General features: G+C 47.3%; 1 protein-coding gene across 2 annotated transcripts in view; it reads left to right on the top strand.

The window, feature by feature from the left end:
• The first annotated feature begins 1,292 nt into the window (after positions 1 to 1,292).
• The window catches only part of LUZP2 (leucine zipper protein 2), a 467,396-nt gene continuing 450,478 nt past the window's right edge, over positions 1,293 to 18,210 (top strand). For both annotated transcript variants that reach the window (XM_055317492.1, XM_055317493.1), the window contains exon 1: positions 1,293 to 1,476. In XM_055317492.1, coding sequence (XP_055173467.1) covers positions 1,415 to 1,476 — 62 coding nt within the window. In that variant the 5' untranslated portion in view covers positions 1,293 to 1,414. The remainder of the gene's footprint in view (positions 1,477 to 18,210) is intronic.

Below are 18,210 nucleotides of genomic sequence, written 5' to 3'. Positions count from 1 at the left end.
GGGTATCTCTTAGGATAGTTCTGGTGAGGATCAAGGGTAATAATGTCTGAAGAAGGGCCTTATGGGCATTTAACCCACACGCACTCCTGGAAGATGAGAAGCAAGTCCCGTTAGAAGGCCCCTGGACCTGGACCTCTCGGTGAGTGAAGTTGGCTGCTTTCCAGAATTGCTTTTACAAAAACATATTACTTTGCATTAGTTTTTATTTCCCTAGTTTTTCAAGATAGAGCTTAAACGTCGGATGTTTACTGTGGGACGTCTGGAAAATAGAGGAAAGCGAAATGACGGTGCCTGCCGCCCCGGGGACCACGCTCTGCGCTGATGACCCTGATGGCCGCGTGCTGCTTGCTGGACCCCTCAGGTCCCTTCGGGCTGGCCGCGCACCTGGGGGGGGGGAGGGGGGGAGGGGGGAGGGGGCGGTCTCCAACCCGGGCTGCCGGCCGCGCCTCTCTCTACCTCTCCGACCCCGGCCCCGCCTCTCCTCGTCCCGCGGCCGCGACTAGGGGCGCGCAGTGCAGCCGCAGCCTCCGCCGCCGCCCGCGTCCCGCTAATCCTGATGCGCCTCCAAGCAGCCCCACGCCCCCCCGTCCCGGGGCCCCCGCCCCCTCCCCCCCGTCCCGGAGCCCCCGCCCCCGCCCCCCCCCCCCCCCCCCCCGTCCCGGGCGGCGCTCCCGGGGCACCTGCCCGCCCTGCGCGGGGACCCGATCCCTGCGGGGAGGTCCGACTCCGTGGGGCGCCCTCGCTCGTGTCTGTGGGCTCCTCCCCACCCGTGCCCATGGGGTCCCCCGCCCGTGTCTGTGGGCTCCTCCCCGCCCGTGTCCGTGGGTCCCTCCCGCCCGTGTCCGTGGGGTCCCCCCGCCCGTGTCCGTGGGGTCCCCCCGCCCGTGTCCGTGGGATCTCCCCCACCCGTGTCCGTGGGTCCCCCCGCCCGTGTCCGTGGGATCTCCCCCACCCGTGTCCGTGGGTCCTCCCGCCCATGTCCGTGGGTCCACCCGCCCGTGTCCGTGGTCCCCCTCTCCTCCCCCCTCCTCTCCTCCCCTCCCTCCCTCCCCTCCCCTCTCCCGTCTCCCTCCCTCCCCTCCTCCCCCCTCCCCTCCCCTCCCTCCTCCCCGCGGGGGGCAGCCGGGGGCGGGGGCGCGGGGGCGCTGCCGGGCGCCGTCCGGGCCGGGGCGGTGGGGCGGCGGCGGCCTGCGCAGGGGCGGGCGTCCCGGGCGGGCCGCGGGTGCGGTGACATCACCGCCTGCCTCCCCGCCCGGTGCTGCCTCCGCGAGGCGCGTCGGTTGGGCCGTTTGCCCGCGTCCGCCGCCGCCAGGGCTGGTCCGGCCGAGCTCGGAGCCGGCAGCGCGGAGCGACGGGACCCGGAGGAGGAGCGAGGCGCGGGCGGGCGGCGCGGGCGGGAGCCCCCGGCGGCGGCATGAGGCTCAGCCCGGCGCACTACCTGCTGCCGCTGCTGCCGGCGCTGGTGCTCGGCGCCAGGTGAGTCCCGAGCGGGGCCCGGCCCGGCCCGACCCGGCCCGACCTGCCCCGGCCCGGCCGCCTGCGCGCCCCCCGCCCAGCCGACGGCTGCCCGGACGGTCCCCGCGGGGCCCCGAGCGCGCCGAGCCCCGGGCCGGGGGGCGGGGGGGGGGCAGGAGGGACACCTGCCGCGGGGCGCGGTCCTTACGGGGAGGGGGCGCCGGACCGCCGGGGGGGGGGCGGGGCGGGGAGCATGACCCCGCAGGACCGGGAGCCGGGCGCAAAAGTTCTGGACTTGGGCGACGGCCTGCAGGGGGCTGGGCCGGCTTCCCGGGGGCGGCGTCCGCGGCGCGGGGCCCCGGGGCGGAGGGAAGTTGGAAGCGGACCCTGCGGGAGTGGCGGGGCGGCCCGGCCGGGAAGACCCGGAGACCCCGGAGACCCCGGCTGCAGACCCTGCAGACGCTGCAGACCCCCGGCTGCAGACCCCGGGGACCCCGGCTGCACACCCCCGGCTGCAGACCGTGCAGACCCCGGGGACCCCGGCTGCACACCCCCGGCTGCAGACGCTGCAGACCCCCGGCTGCAGACCCCCGGCTGCAGACCGTGCAGACCCCCGGCTGCAGACCCCCAGCTGCAGACCGTGCAGACCCCCAGCTGCAGACCCCCGGCTGCAGACCCCCACCTGCAGACCCCCGGCTGCAGACCCCCGGCTGCAGACCCCGGGGACCCCGGCCGCGGCCGCCGCGCGGGGTGGGACGGAGGAGTCGGTGCGCCTCCGCGGTTGGTCCGGCCCGGGGTGGGCGACGGCCCCGCCCCGTCCCCCCTGCAGAGCCGCACAGAGCCGGTCTGTGTCCCGGCCCCGGGCGCCCGGGCATCCTCTTGGCAGCCACCCCCCCCCCCCGCCTTGGCCGCCCTCGAACAAAACAGCCCTCGCAGCGGGAGTCTCAGTGGATGGCAACGTTATCTGCCCGGGGGCGTCCGGCGGGGAAGGAAGACGGGAAGCCGGGGTCCCCCATTCCGAAACTGGACGGGAGAACGAACGCTCCCCGTCTGCAGAGAGAGGCGGCAGCAAGATTCCTGATTCCCTGCCTCGCCCGAGCGCGCAGCCCCCTTCACGCTCCTCCAACCAGACTTTTCCTTTTCCAGCGAGGCCTGTGATTCAGCCCCGATGGTTCAGTGAACCTGGCCCTTCCTTGAAGACAGAGCCCGGGCGACTTTCCCAGACTAAAGTGGCGTATGAGGGGTTTGCTTGTTTACTTACTTACCTACTTATCTCCCTGTTTGTGCCGAGGATCTCTTGTCACTTCGGTTCACAAAATGCAGGTGGTTCGCACCATCACTCCACTTCCCCGTGCGGGACTGACTTGTCCCGATTGCAGATCCCGCCGCAATATTCGCGGTTAACTCCAGATGGCTCCTTGCAAATTGTGCATCAGTCGTTTAAGGGTCTTGCCGTCCACCCCGAGCTCCCTTGTGTTGTAGTTTAGTGATTGTGATTTCTTGAGAAAGGAAATTCTCAAAGTTTGGACACTTAAGTGGGTGCTTGTCATCCTCTGCACAAAGGGATGGATTTTTAAACGAGAGAAACCCAGCCCACAATGATTTTTTAAAGACAGTGAAAATCTCTGGTGTTCCAAAAGTGCATTTGCTTTATAAGGATGCCATCCGTATACTTTAAGTGACTCAGGAAGCTGTACAGGCTCTAGCCTCTAAAGTTTTAGTGTTGGTTACATAATACGGAGAGCCATCATCTTCCCTTTTATGGTAGTGTCAGTTTTTTTCTTTTTTTTTTTTTTGGTAGTGTCAGTTTTTATTAGGATGACACTTTAAAATAGTCAACGCATTTGTTAGGACAACGATTAGAAGTAGTCGTTCCTAGTTTCCTTTAGACATGAGACTTCTGCAGTTTTTACAGAAGTAAAAACTTAGGTCGAGTCTTTTACATTTTCCTTCTGGCAGCTCGACCGTAAGAGCATGTTGGGCTTAAAAAAGTGAGACTTTCCGTCATCAGTGGCCCGTCTCGTTGTGATTCCTCTGTGGCAGTCTATTTTACTGGATATCCAGATTCCCCTGTGACAGCGGATGTAACAATGAATATGGTACTGCCAAATAGATCATTTTGCAAGATTCTGTTTTAATGGTTTCTAACAGAAGGCCATTGTCTTGGTGATATTTAGGATTCCTTAGAGGCATATGGTTCATGTGCAAGCTAGAACCTAAAGAGGTTTGTAAGAACAGTTGCATTAGTAGAGCTGAGCTTATTGTCCTGCTGAGAGAAGACCTGTGGCACAGCCCTGAGCACCTGTGACAGTGGGTTTTCTAGCCAAAGACTTTTTGTCAGTGTCTTAGTCAGGGGGTCTTGTGTGTGTGGAGCAAATGGCATCTCACATGCTCGGATCATGCTGAAAGCATTAGCAGAGGGTGGCAGTTACTAGATATTCTTAGAGCCTTTGGATGTTGTCATTTTTATTGTCAAGCTCTTTTCAGAGTGTGATCAATGTGGATCTGAGGCTCTTAATGCAAATATATATATATATATATATATATTTGAACATCACTTACTCTGGGCATAGCTCTTTAATTCCACACTGTTCTCGTTCCAAAGTTCAGTTTTGTTCTATAGTAAAAGAATGTGTTCACTAAAACACATGCTGCAATTAGAGAATGACAGTTATTATATAATAGTTGTCTATCCACAGGAATGAAAACCCTAAAGCAATTTTGCCTTTGAAATATGAATTTTTGGATAGCTTTCTGATTTTGCTTGCTCTTCGTCTTCATATTTTTATGACAACTTTGGATGCGGAAGCCCCCAAATTCCATGATTTTCACCGTAGTGAACAGCATTGATGCCCCTTCAATCAGAGTTACTTTGTCTGGAAAAAAAAAAAAAAAAAAACCCAAAAACTTGAGTATTCACCATCAACAATAACCAATAGTTGTTTTAATGGTAAATGCCATAGAGTCAAAAAAGAGCTATTTAATTTTCTGTATATGGCCCCTCCTGTTTAGAGAGTGCATACAAATTCAAAACGTCAAGTTAATGTTATGAATAATGAAGCTAATGCCTAAACCCATTTAACCTGTGCACAAATAAATGTGATCAAAGAAAGCAAACATATGTTGCTTTAATGGCTTTGGAGTAGAATGACTGTACTTTTTAAAGAGCTTTCTTCTGTAGAAGTATTAAATTGCCATTCCAAGGCAGCCAGCAATTCACTTCAGAAAGGAGTAGTATAGGTATTGAAAGGAATAGTAGGGTGAAAAAATCTTTAGAAGTTCTTGGTGAAAAGGGACTCATGGAGTGCTGGAGAAGGCTTGTGCTTTAGTCTGCTGAACCTCTGTTCCTTTATGCTGTGATTCTACTCTTGATGCCTTTGGTTTATTGAGTTTTAAATGACTTAATGGGGAGAGAGACATGGCAGGGGAGGAGTGAAGGTCTACCGACTTCTGGTGGTTTTCCATCAAGCAAGAGCTTTAAGCAGATGGGGGCTTCTAGTCCTCTCAATAGGAGTCACCTTCGAGGTCTCTCCTGGGCCCTCTGATCAGCAGTCATACCACATGTTTACTTTGGAATCTAATTTTAGGTGACACTATATATTGAAGATGCTCTGGGCTCCTCTTTGCTCTGAGCCTTCATCTAAACCTCAGAATTTGGTTGATGCATAGGATCAAGTAAAGACTAGAATCACAATAAAAGCACAATAAGCATCTTTTAAAAAAAAATAAGCAAATAAATGAATTTTATGTAGGGAGCGGTCTTCCTTAAGTATCTCTCCAAACTGTGATGAGGGAGTTGTGGGTTTGCTTCCCCAAGCCCAGCACAGAGTGAGTCTTGCTACACACGCTTTTGTATCGCCTTACGCCTTACGTACATTCCTTTGGGATAAGGATTGCACTCTGCTGTGTCCTCAAGCTAGAGGTAGGTCTTTTCTAGGTTAAGGAGATAGTAACGGACACATTTTTGACTTTTCAGGTTTCCAGTTCTGGACCTTAGCTGCCTATTTCCAGTAGCAATTTTTAAAATGACTTGTTTGGGGATTATCTTTGTGGATTAAGTTCCCCTCGTGACTGATGAGAGACCCCTCAAACGTTTATGATTGGGTCACGATGGTCCCAGACCAAACTGCACGTGAGTGGAAGGAGAACGTGACCTCCCCTCCAGGAAGCAAAAATTACTGGAACCACTGAGGGGCCCGTGGTTGTAACTATGCCGCGTTTTCTCAAGAGTGTCTTGAGAGCACTTGTGCGTGGCCTATGTGCTTGAGAGCCTGTTTTTGACTGATCTCTAGAGGAAGTCCCTTTAATAAATAGGGCCAAATCATTTAACCTGATTAAACCGTTATTTAATACTTTGTTCTCCGGAAAAGAAAAAAAAAATCTCCATTGAAACCTCATAACCTTTGGAAGTTGTCTTCGGTGTTTTCATTACCACACTTCTAGAAGCCTGAAATGTGTCAGGCGTCAGGACAGTAAGATATTAGCTGCAGACGTATGTCCTCATAGTCTGGTCCTGTTTGGAAATACGGTTAGGACAAAATTGGATAAATACCAACAAAATCTTAAAGTTCTAGATATGAATGGAAAAAAGAGTGAGTGATGCCAGTGCGGGGGTATTAGAAGTAACGTCCACTTTCAAGGACAATGAGAGAAGTAATATTTTGTGATGAACTTTAACATCCTCCAGCACTTGCTAACTGCGTGATGTTAGGTAAATTGTTTTTCTGTTTTTCTCATGTAGGAAGTAGGACCACTTGTAGAAACTACCTGGAAGGCAAGGACTGAATGAGTTTATTTGGGAAAAAGAGTTTGCATGTTTCTTGGAACAGAGCAAGTGATGAGGAGGGCTTAGCCTGTGCAGTTATTTTGGTCCTGTTCACAGAATTCATGTATCTGTGATTGATCGGGACATAGCAAAATAAAGGAGACTTGGATACAAGTCAAACGAGTGACAGAAAATTAACAAGAATTACAGTTTTCATCCGAAAGAAAGAAAAATACTGGCAAAGAAAAGAGGAAGCATCGGAAGCAATGGGGGTTACCTCGTAACTAAGCCTGGTTGTCTCGAGAGTGTTTTGGTGGCAAAGTGCCTGCGTGGTGCTGTGCCCTTGGCAAAAACCATGAGGAATTGTGGTATTTAATCATTTAGAATATGATTTTGCAGAAAAGTACATATTTAGCTACCTGTATATCTCTTTAAAATTTCATGGTGTATATAGCACATACATAATACGAAATCACAGCCGCGAGCACAGGTGCCAGTAAAAGGGTGCTTTGAAACTGCGCAAGCACGGCTGGTATAAAGCCTCCTACGACTTTATTTTCTATTTGTCAATTGATTTCATAACCTGCTAACAAGCTATGAAATACTTTTAAGTTTTCTAAATATTTAACACAGATTTTTTTTTTCTACCGCTGAGAATAATTTGAGAACCAGTGCTATAGAAGAAACTCGACTCTGTCTGATTAATCATCACACGAAGGGGTTATTCCTAACCTAGTTTGGAAAATGACTTGAGAGATCATCTAGTTTTAACTAGTTTGCACATATTCTATGATAAACTTTTCATAGTTTTGCCAAGAAATTCTGAATATCAAATGAGGATTTTTTTTTGGCATAGATTATTGTGTGTGTGTGTGTGTGTGTGTGTGTGTTTGAACGTGCGTTGAAGTCTGTTAATCTCATGAACCATAGAAAAGGGTATGATTTGCCGCCATTGGGAGATATAAGGCAGAGGTCACGTTCAGTCTGCATCAAATAAAGGACGTGCTTGCTGGGACAGCTAAGAACTTTGCTCCAAAATTGTAGGAGGCAAAAAAAGTATCAAAATAAAGCATCACATTCAGATACAAGCTGAAGGTCACCCAAGTAGGCAGTGCGCCCGCCCTGAGAGTGCCTTCATAGACACTAGGAGACTTCACTGCACCAAGGTAGCGGTTGCATTGCAATTATGTCTGACTTGTTTGGTGTTGCTTTTCAAGTCTTCCAATCTCCTCTGTACTTGAAAAAGAGTTTGTTATTGGGAAATATAAGGAAATAAAAATATAAGGAAAATAAAATATAAGGAAAATAAATGCTGTGAATATAAGGTTGCGTTCTAGTTTAAAGCCCTTCGTCTTAGATTTTTCTTGATTAATTAATTAATCGATTTTTACTTATTTATTCATGAGAGACACAGGGGCAGAGACACAGGCAGAGGGAGACAGAGGGACACAGGCTCCCCCGCAGGGAGATCCCAGGACCCTGGAATCATGACCTGAGCCAGAGGTCAACCACTGGATCATGCTCCACCACTGAGCCACCCAGGGACCCCTACAGCCTTTCATTGTAGAGATGAGATAAGTGAGGCCCAAAGGGACAGACTCATCTAAGGCCACAGGGGAAAAGCAGGACAAGGACTTAGAATTTTCCCCAATATTCTTTATCCTGTGACTGCTTCCCATGACACAGCTCTGCTGTAATCAGGCCATATTTGTACGGTTGGCCCTTACAATATATCCAGAATTATTCCAGTTCCTGCAGGGCAGGAAGTAGCCCTATAACATTCTCTAAGCACGCGTACTCACGGTAGAACAGCAGGCTACAGTCCAAGGAAATTACAACAATGTGGAGTGAAACACCAGGTATTTGCCTATATTCAGTTTTTTTTTTTTTTTTTAAGACTGAGCTGGCTGAAAAAGAGATTACAGGTCATTTTCAAAACCCAAAGCAGTCACTAATGAGTTCTCACCTTTGCACACCATTTACCTCTCAAGCAATACACCTCTAATGGTTCCTGTTGATTTTCCAGTTCTGTTGGGAAGGTGTTATTGTTGGTGTCTTTGGCATCTTTTCATTGAAACTATTTCCTATGAATGTAGTTCCTAGCTAGGCATTTGCCTCCGTATTCCTCTCCTATTACGTTTATGCTGTAATTCCGTGGTGCTGTTCAGTGGGAAACATACTTGACAATCTTACAAAGATAAGTCCCTAAATATATTCACATTGCACTTTGAGGGTGTAACACACATTTCATTTCGCTTAGGTTGTCTCTACATTTTCATCATAGCCAATGAACAACTTATAGGGCATTTTAGGGTCAGGTGGTCATAGATTGTATCTGACATGTACACGTCCATCATTTAGGGTTATTAGGATTAAAGGAAATGTACTTAAGCGCTATCTCAATGCACAAAGCTGGACTTTCTAGTCTTTAAGAGATCCTAAGACATGATAGCTAGTACTGTAGGTGGAGACTACACTTTAGTGTGTTGATTTTATTTATTTATTTATTTATTCATTCATTCATTCATTCATTCATTCATTCATTTATTTATTTATTTTTGTGTGTGTGTTGATTTTATATGGGATACCTCAAGCAATCAACATTCAATCGTTTTATTAAAAGTCAAAATAAATTCCTTAAATGAACCGATTGGGATCACTAAAATAATAGTAACATTTATTTTCTGAAAAGATTTTGTGGGGTGGAGGGGTGGGTAGGCAGGGGGAGGGTATTAAGCCCAGTGACTGATTCTTGGGGGAGGAAAGGGAACTAAAACATGCAATGAATGACTTGCTGTCTTCCAGAATAGTCCTGGCTGCTGAGTTCGGGTATCGGTAGGAGCTATTGCAGACTCCGGACCAGCCTTCCTCTCACATCCTTATAGAAGATGTGACTTCTTTCTGCCTAGCCTCCAGAGGATTATTAGGGTTTCTAATTTCCTGTCCTTCAAACTAATATTCAGAACACTCTGAGCAGAAGCACTTAGTGAGCAGCGTTTACAGGAAGTATTTGCCCTGTCGTATGGGTTAACCCAAAGAATATGAACTCAGACTTTGGATTAGCCTCACCAGCTACGTGACTTAATGTCAGTTAACAACTCTTAGCCCCATTTTCCTCATCAATAGAAAAGGAATAACGATGCTTCTCTGATTTAAGGGTACTTAATAAGCTCCTGTGTAAAAAGAAGGGGGTCTGGTTGAAAGGGAGTGTACTCTCATTTCAGAAGGAGCTCCCCTCCATAAGCAGGCATCTCAGGCTCACGCGGGCGAGACAGAAGTATTGGTGAAGACCCTGGAGCTCAGTCCCGTCTTCCCTTACTGCGGGTGATACAGCTGAATGGAGACTGTATATTTTCCTTCCAAACTCATGCAGATAATTTGAGACCAAAGTAAAAGCCAATTCTGGGCCAACCTAACCGGTCCCAGTTAGCAACACTGATTTGAACACCTGGAACGTCCTCAAGAAGACGTCCCCAGTTTGGCCTCATCTAGTTTCTATTTTGGGTCTGAAAGCTCCAAATCATGTTGCTCATAAGTTAAACTTTAAATTATGTACTAAAATTATATTACCATAATATGTTAATGCCTTTACAGGAAGTTCATGTTTCAGTTTACCTGAAGATGACAGAACCGAAGAGGTCTGTCTTAGATTAGAACAGCATAATGACCACAATCCGTTTTGACAAGTTGAGTGTTCTGGGCCCTAATAACTCAGTGTTCTTTTTTTTTTTTTTTTTAAGATTTTATTTATTTACTCAGGAGAGACACAGAGACACAGGCAAAGGGAGAAGCAGGCTCCCTGAGGGGGGCCCAGTGTGGGACTTAATCCCAGGACCCCGGGGTAATGACCTGAGCCAAAGGCAGATGCTCAACCACTGAGCCACCCAGGCATCCCAATAATTCAGTGTTCTCACATGGGGTAAGGTTGGTCATGACTTCCCCAGAATGATGGAGAAGGGGGTGGGATGGCAAAGGGAAACAGAAAAGCCTAACCCACTAGGACCCTTGGGGATCCCTGGGTGGCTCAGCGGTTTGGTGCCTGCCTGCAGCCTGGGGTGTGATCCTGGAGACCCGGGATCGAGTCCCACGTCGGGCTCCCTGCGTGGAGCCTGCTTCTCCCTCTGCCTGGGTCTCTGCCTCTCTCTCTCTCTTTTTCTCTCTCTCTCTCTGTCTCCCACAAATAAATGAATAAAATCTTAAAAAAAAAAAAAAAAAAAAAAAAAAAAGAAGGACTCTGAATGGCGTGTGTGTGGACACAGAGGGTGACAGTGCAGAGGAAAGTCCCCGGTTACTAGCCTTCCTGTTTTCAGCATTGTTTTTTTTTTTTTTTTTTTTTTTTTCTGTTCTTGTTATTTTGTCTTTAAAATTCCCTTCTCTAATGCCTTCAGTCACTCATTGGTTTCTTTGCAGTGAACTAAGGCGTTAACATGGGGCAGGAAAGCGGGGGAAAGACTGAATCCTAAAGGAAACAAGACAATGTGTGAAAAATCAACGTGACAGGTTGGCAAGAGGCAGATATGGCTGAAGAAGCTTTATACTGTTGAGACCCTGTAGCTTTTTCCTTCAGATGCCACAGAGTGAAATGTGGGCTCATCCTACAGATAAGTTCATGTGAAAATGGGGCAAACTTTTCTTTTTCTGACACTACAATTTGGAAAAACATTGAAAGGTACCAAATCCCTTTTTTGTGTCCTATATATCTCTCCTTCAATCGATCCATTTATAATACAGCCTGTAAGGTACAGACCCAGCCAATATTCTTGAGGACTAAGTAATTAACGGTTAACCCTTCCTTGCAGCCCGTTTTACTTGTACGCTTTCATCATGAGGGAGACTGAGTTTAGGACTCCTTAAAGGATTAGCTTACATCCTCCCAGCTAGGAGGTGGTTAGAGCCAAACTCCTTTATTCTGAGAATTGCTTTATGAACGAATCTGCAGCACTGGTCGCAGGATTTAATTTCTATATAAATACACAATGAAGAAAAATAACATGTGCTACAAATAAGAATGCCCAAACTAAACCATGTTGGCAAGCAACTGTTCTCATGAGATATGGGGTAGGCCACATTAAAAATATTCTTGGGTCGCCTGGGTGGCTCAGCCGGTTAGACATCTGCCTTCGGCTCAGGCCCTGATCCCCGGGCCCTGGGATGGAGCCCCGCATCCAGCCATCCGGGCTCTGCGCTCATCGGGGAGTCTGCTTCTCCCTCTCCCTCTGTCCCTCCCTGGCCTGTGCGTTCTCTCTCTCTCTCTCTCTCTCTCTCAAGTAAATAAAAAACATCTTTAAAAATATATTCTTAAAATTACACCTGAAAGTAGTTTGTCATGTATCAAATATACCTCAATTAGAAAATAGTAAAATCAAAAAAAAGAAAAAAAATTAAAATCAAAAGATAAAAATCATCTATTAAAAATAACTTCTTAAATCAGCCCAAGAAATTCATGAGTTTGAGGACCAGCCAAATTGGAGCCTTTATAACAAATAACAGAAGTTTGCCAGTTAATCATATTCCTCTGTGGAAAGCATGTCTTTAGATCAATGTTTCTCAAAGTATACTCCTTAGTGTACCTAAGTTAGAATGCCCTGGGATGCTTGTAAAAAGGCAACGTCCTGGTCCCTGCCGTAGATATGCTAGATTCGATTCCCTGAGGAAGTGGCCAAGGGATCAGGGGCTTCCCGTGCACCGGAAAGCTTGGAAACCACTGGTCCAGTATTTGAGAACAATAGAGTCTAGAACACTCTGAAATCGTCATCATTTATTCAGCAGGAACATCTACTTAAGTCAGGAAGATGGAAATATGGTTTGGCAACAACAACAACAACAACAAAACTTACTATTTTTACACACACACACACACATATATATATATATATATATATAATATTTTATTTATTTGAGAGAGAGAGCTTGAGCCTGGGCCAGGGGAAGGGGAGGGCAGGGCAGGGCAGGGCGAGGGAGAAGCAGATCCCACTGAGCAGCGAGCCCAAAGCAGGGCTCCATCCCAGGAGCCTGGGATCATGACCCGAGCGAGTGGAAGGCGGACACCCGACCTACTGAGCCACTCAGGCTCCCCGACATGCATATAGATTTAATTTAACTCAGTATCTTGTCATACATCAAGCTGCATTTATCTGTCAAGTTATATGAGAATAATCTGCTTCATTAAAAAAAAAAATTGCGGAGGGCTGCGAACGGTGGAGAGAGTGGTCGAGCTAAGTGACACAACAGTGTATTACATGCATCTATCAGGGACCATAGCCTAGGAAGTCCTAAAGAGTGAAGTCAAGTCTTAGAAACTCTGAAAAGAGTGAAAACTTAACTCCACATCCTGCCCCACGTTTATGGCTTCAAGTTGCCTGACAGAGATGTGACGAAAACCAAGACCTACTACGTATGAGGCTCTACAAATGCTTCTTGTTTTCTGCGTGGGGCCGAAAATCAGAGTTTTCAGATGAAGTAGAAGTAATACTTAGCCTAGCAAAAAAAAAAAAAAAGCTTTTTTTTCTTTTTTTTTTTGCAAAAAAGGTTTTAATCTATCCCCCCCCCCCCCGCTGCCTCCACCGCTCCCATCACACACACCTCCACCCCCCACCACCTGCCTTAGCAGCACTTGGTTTTACCTGATGCAGGAAAAATGATTTTCTGGTTTGGTTTTCTGGATTAAGCAGAGTGTGCAGCCAAGCTAGCCATATTGTCTCTGTTCTTTTCCCCTCTGCGCTTTCGGTTCTCCTGTAAGAACAAAGGAACCAAGAGATGATGCGATGGTAGGTAGCAGCTAAGCATTACGGAATACCCTAACCCAGGCCCCGCCACAGACTCGTGATGTGATGCCGCCTTGGGTTCACAGATGTGGATGCTTAGGCATGCAGGGGTGAGGTCCGCGGGCCGGGGCTGTAACCTGCTAAGTGGACTCTAGGTTCCCAGGAGCCCTTAGCTGCTGGGCTGCAGCGCCTCCTAGCACGTGGTATGAAGCACCGGCCACCTGCAGCCTGTCCCTCTCCTCGTGGGTCCTGGTTTACAGACGGAGAGCAAGAAGCCTGTCCCAGGGCTCGCCTCTACGCTTCCAACCCAAATCGTGTGTATTTTGTTTTATTCTCACTGTGAAAGAAAATAATCCTGGCTGTGTACTGATCGCCTTTATCTGCGGCTGTCGTTTTCCAAGGTCCGTACCAGTGAGCTCCAGTGTCGTGCCTCCTGGCTCCAGGGGCATCCGCCTGTCGACTCTGGGGCCTAGGGACACGTGGTGGGAACCGGACTGACCTCACTGCAGCTCGGCACCCTCTACCCCTGTGATTCCCAAGTGGCGCTCACCACTGCTCAAACTCGTACTTAGAATTCTAAGAATTCTTTAAATTCTAAGAAGTCTTAGAATTTATAACAATGGTTAAAAGTGTGTGCGTGTTGTAATGTTTAAGGGCTGTGCCGCATAGTTCTCCAGAGAAACCTTATGGCCTCTATCTAATGCTCTTTCCTACCTCGGGAAGGCATTTTGTGGGTTAGAACATTCAGGATTAGAGAAGTTTAAGACCTCTAAGGTCCCGGAATTACTAAAAGGCAGAGGCGAAATTTGAATCCGTGACTTACTAGGCATAGGCCTTAAGGTCAGGCCTCTGAGGCGAGAGGAGGTGTCGGCGTTGGAATTCCTGGTGTTGCCAGGCCTTTGGGAAGTAGCTCAGAAGCGGAGGGTGAGAACCTAATGCAGACTTCGTACACCCGCAGGGGTGCCTGGGCCCGGGGCTCCACGTGCGGTAGGTAGGTCAGGCCGCGCCTTAAGCAAGCCCTGTCAACCTCCCCGTGTCGCAAGGAGCGTCGCCTTTGGTTTCAGAGATGTGAAAAGCCACGGACTCCGCGTTTGAACTCAGTCGGCCTCCAAGACTGACCTGCTAGTGAGTCAGCTTTTCCTTGGGACCCGGGAGGCTGATGTTTTACTGGAACTACGCTTCCACCGGCGGTCAGGAGATGGCACTGTGAAGTACCAAGTGCAGCACAGTCCTGTCCCTGCTCTGCACTTGACCCCTTTGCACACTGACGCAGCTCAGGATTGCTATCTTAAAAAAAAAAAAAATGGCTTGATCTCACATCAAAAATCATTAAGGTGGGGGTATAGCTCGGGGGTAGAGCATTTGACTGCAAAATCATTAAGGTGTATGTACGTATATGCAAGTACGGGTAGGTAGGGACCCGTATTGATGCATGTGTGTGACGTGCTTTATAGTAGATCTAGTACGCACGATAACATATGTAATGTTATTCATGTAAAACACAGAGATTTTAAAGTTCTCTGCAAATGTATTTTTAAAAATAGCCATTATTGGGTACCATGCTGCTGTTAGTGCAGTCCCGGCCATCGCCGGAGTGATTCCTAGATGTCCACTTCCCTCCTTAAGGAGAATTAGATCTGGACGTTGAAAAATGTACCCATTTCCCCTACATACTCTTTTATTCAACTGACCATTAAAAGAATTCCCAAGGACAGACTTAGAGGGGAAGTAGGCATCATGTGAGGAAGACCTATGTGACGTGTTTATGATTTTCTTTTATTTTTTTTGAAAAAGGCTTTTGAAATTCATTTGCCAGCGCGAAGGGGGAGGCACAGAGGGAGAGGGAGAAGCAGAATCCTGGCTGAGCAGGGAGCCCGCTCGGGGTTCAGTCCCAGGGCCCTGCGATCGGGACCTGAGCCACAGGCAGGCGCTTAACCGACTGAGCCACCCCGGCGCCCGTTTTCATCACTATATTTACATTCTCATTTTCATGCATGCTTATACATTTTCACATGACCTGTGCAGCAATTAGCAGCAGCCCTTTTTATAAAAATGGGGAGACCATCACTAATGACGGGGGGGCCCAGACCCGTGGCTTTGAGCTCCACTTTTACACACCAGACCCCGTGTGGGGGGAGAGCCCGCTTCCTGGTCACAGGGGTGGCGTCCCTGGGACGGGCAGCTGGGGGACAGACGGGCCACCTCCTCGTGTGTCTCCTTAGGAGGGCGCTGAGCTCAGCATGGGGGCTCCGCCTTCATAACCTAATCACCTCCAAAGGCTCCACCTCCTGTTCCATCGGGGGGACACAGACACCCAGTCTGTAGCACGCCTCTTGGCTAGTCGTAGGCCTTAACGGGAAGGACAGAGTCTGCTTGGTAAGAGCAGCCTGGGTTTGGATTGTGCCACTCAGTGTCTTCATTTTTGGAAGCTGAAGCAAATGGGAGGCGCCCTGAATCCCCATCACCTCTTGGCCCGCCGTCCCTCCTCCCTCCCTCCCTCTTGTAACCATCAATTCTCCATAGCGAAGGGTCTGTTTCTTGGTTTATCTTCCTTTTTCCTTTGCTCATTTGTTTTTTTTCTTAAAGTCCACATATGAGTGAGATCATACGGTATTTGTCTTTCTCCGACTCACTTATTTTGCTTAGCATGATACTCTCTGGTTCCATCCATGTCATTGCAAAAGGCAAGACGTCTCTCTCTCTCTCTCTCTCTCTCTCTCTTATGGCCGAGTGGTATCCCCATTGTGTGTGCATATATATCACTTCTTTATTCATTCACTTATCAGTGGACACTTGGGCTCCTTCCAGAATTAGGCTATTGTAAATAATGCTCCTACAAACCAAAGGGTGCACAGATGATCCTTTCGAATTTGTGTTTCTGTATCCCTTGGGTGAAAAGCCACTCGTGTGATTACTGGATCATAGTGTAGTTCTTTTTTTTTTTTTTTTTTTTTTCTTTTGACTCTTTGGGGAGCCTCCACACTGTTTTCCACAGTGGCTGCAGGAGTTTATATTCCCACCAACAGTGCCTGAGGCTCCACATCCGCATCAACACGTGTTGTTTCTTGAGCTTTTGATTTAGCCATTCTGACCGGTGTGAGGGGATATCTCAATTGGGGTTTTGGTCTGCGTTTCCCTGACAAAGAGTGATGTTGAGCATCTTTTCATGTGTCTGTTGGCCATCTGGATGTCGTTGGAGCAATATCTGTTGGGGTCTTCTCATTTTTGATCGGATTGCTTGGGGTTTTTTTGGTGCTGAGTTCTATAAATTCTTTATATATTTTGGATACTAACCCATTTTTCAGATCCGTTCTTTACAACTATCTTCTCCCATTACGTAGGCCATCTTTTAGTATTATTGATCGTTTCCTTTGCTGCGCAGAAGCTTTTTATTTCAGCGTAGTCCCAGTAGATTATTTTTTGCTTTTATTCCCCTTGTCTCGGGAGGCCTATCTAGAGAAATGTCGTTACAGCCAATGTCAGAGAAATTACTGCCTCTACTCCCTTCTAGGATTTTTAAAGTTTCAGGTCTCACATTTAGGCTTTTAATCTATTTGGAGTTTATTTTTGTGCGTGGTGTAAGAAAGTGGTCCCGTTTCATTCTTTTGCACGTAGCTGCCCATTTTAGACTTTTATTTTAAGATAAATTTTAAAATGTTTGAGGGTCCCTAAAAGTGTGATGGATCCTAAGCGCTGAGCCCCCTGTGCCTAATGGGCTAGTTGATCCTGTCAGCAGAGAGAGACCCAGGCTCCTTCCAGCTCTCTGCTCTGCTGAAGCCCTTGCCATCATTGTCCTGGAGAACTTAATAGAATAGCTGTGCTTAGCTACAGGGGAAGCTGGGACTGCGGTCTTTTTTACCTGGGCTGTGTGTTCAGGTAAAAATCAGAGTTTTGTTACTAAGTGATAAGGGGAGAATAGATATTGGAAGCTCTGTTGTATTAGCTTTGCCTTTCCTTTGAACTGCTATTCTCTGCTAGGTAAATGGTTCATGTTGCCCCCAAAGCTTTCCTCTTTTCAGTACAGTGAAGTAGAAGCTGGGTGTCTCCCACTAGAAATTATTTTAAAAAGGGTAAACTTTCTGCATGAGAGTCATTGTTTTAGTTTATAGGAAAGAGAAAAGCTTCTGTCAGTGGAGTATCAGTGGAGTGTGAGCTAAGATCATGGAAACCAAGCTAGGAAATAGTCTGCACTTAAAGAGAGGTATTGATAAATTATTTTATGGGACCCCTAGATATTTACCAACAATAAAATAGAATTAGTAAATGGTTGAAACTTGTACTTAGTGCATGTTTTCTGAAGATGACCATGTTGAAGGCAAGGTTCACATGCATTTTTAAGGCCTTATGCTGTGACTTACACATAACAAGTATTTAAATATGCACTTAAATGCTCTAATGTAACTCATTAAAATCAGATTCTTTGCTTCATTGTTTTCCAGTGCACTTTTTTTTTTTTTTTTTTTGCATGTGTGTTAAGTAAATGATGCTATTTTTTGGGCAGAATTATGTTTGGATTTTGTATTACCAGGACCTGCTACTTTTCTTAAATTTGCACCCTTGCAAGGAAAGGGATCTTCCCTTAGGAGGGAAAAAAAATAATAATTTCTCTGGAATACAAATGCTATGATTATTATGACACAGTGACTGAAATAATGGATGTTGGATGCTAGGCTGGCTCCGGAGAGAAGTGAAGCCAAGATGGTGCTGGAAGCAAAGGCAGAGATCAAGGGGCGGGATGTCTCCACTCACTGAAGAACATGGTGGTCACAGGCTGAGAAGCAGACAGGGGTGGCGGTCGCATATTGGGAGTAAAACCTTAAGAACTTTCTTAGACTCATAGTATTTCAGATCTCAGTGGGTCTTTCTACCCAGCCCTTCATTTTACAATTATATAAATTTAAGCTCCTAGATGTCAAATAATTTACCAGATCAGGTGCCCCTACTTAATAGTACACTCACAACAATGGGAGAAAAAAAAAAAAAAAGACTTTGCATGTTTTTATTGGCAATCCAGCATCAGTTTTTCATAAAAATTGAGAACTTCATCATGACCTTGAGCTCACCTCACCATTTTAAAACATTCTGAAAAAAAAAATATAAATTAGTAATGACGGTGGTTTTTGTTTCACACGTTTAAAATTTCTTTAACACAAGTGTAGATAATTTATTTATTTTTAAAGATTTTATTCATTTATTTGAGAGAGAGTGCATGAGTGGTGGGAGAGA

This window comes from Nyctereutes procyonoides, unplaced genomic scaffold (assembly GCF_905146905.1).
Source record: "Nyctereutes procyonoides isolate TBG_1078 unplaced genomic scaffold, NYPRO_anot_genome, whole genome shotgun sequence".
In the NCBI taxonomy this organism is placed as follows: Eukaryota; Metazoa; Chordata; class Mammalia; order Carnivora; family Canidae; genus Nyctereutes; species Nyctereutes procyonoides.
Note: the sequence above shows the minus strand (reverse complement) of the source record. Positions and strands in the feature narration are given on the sequence as shown.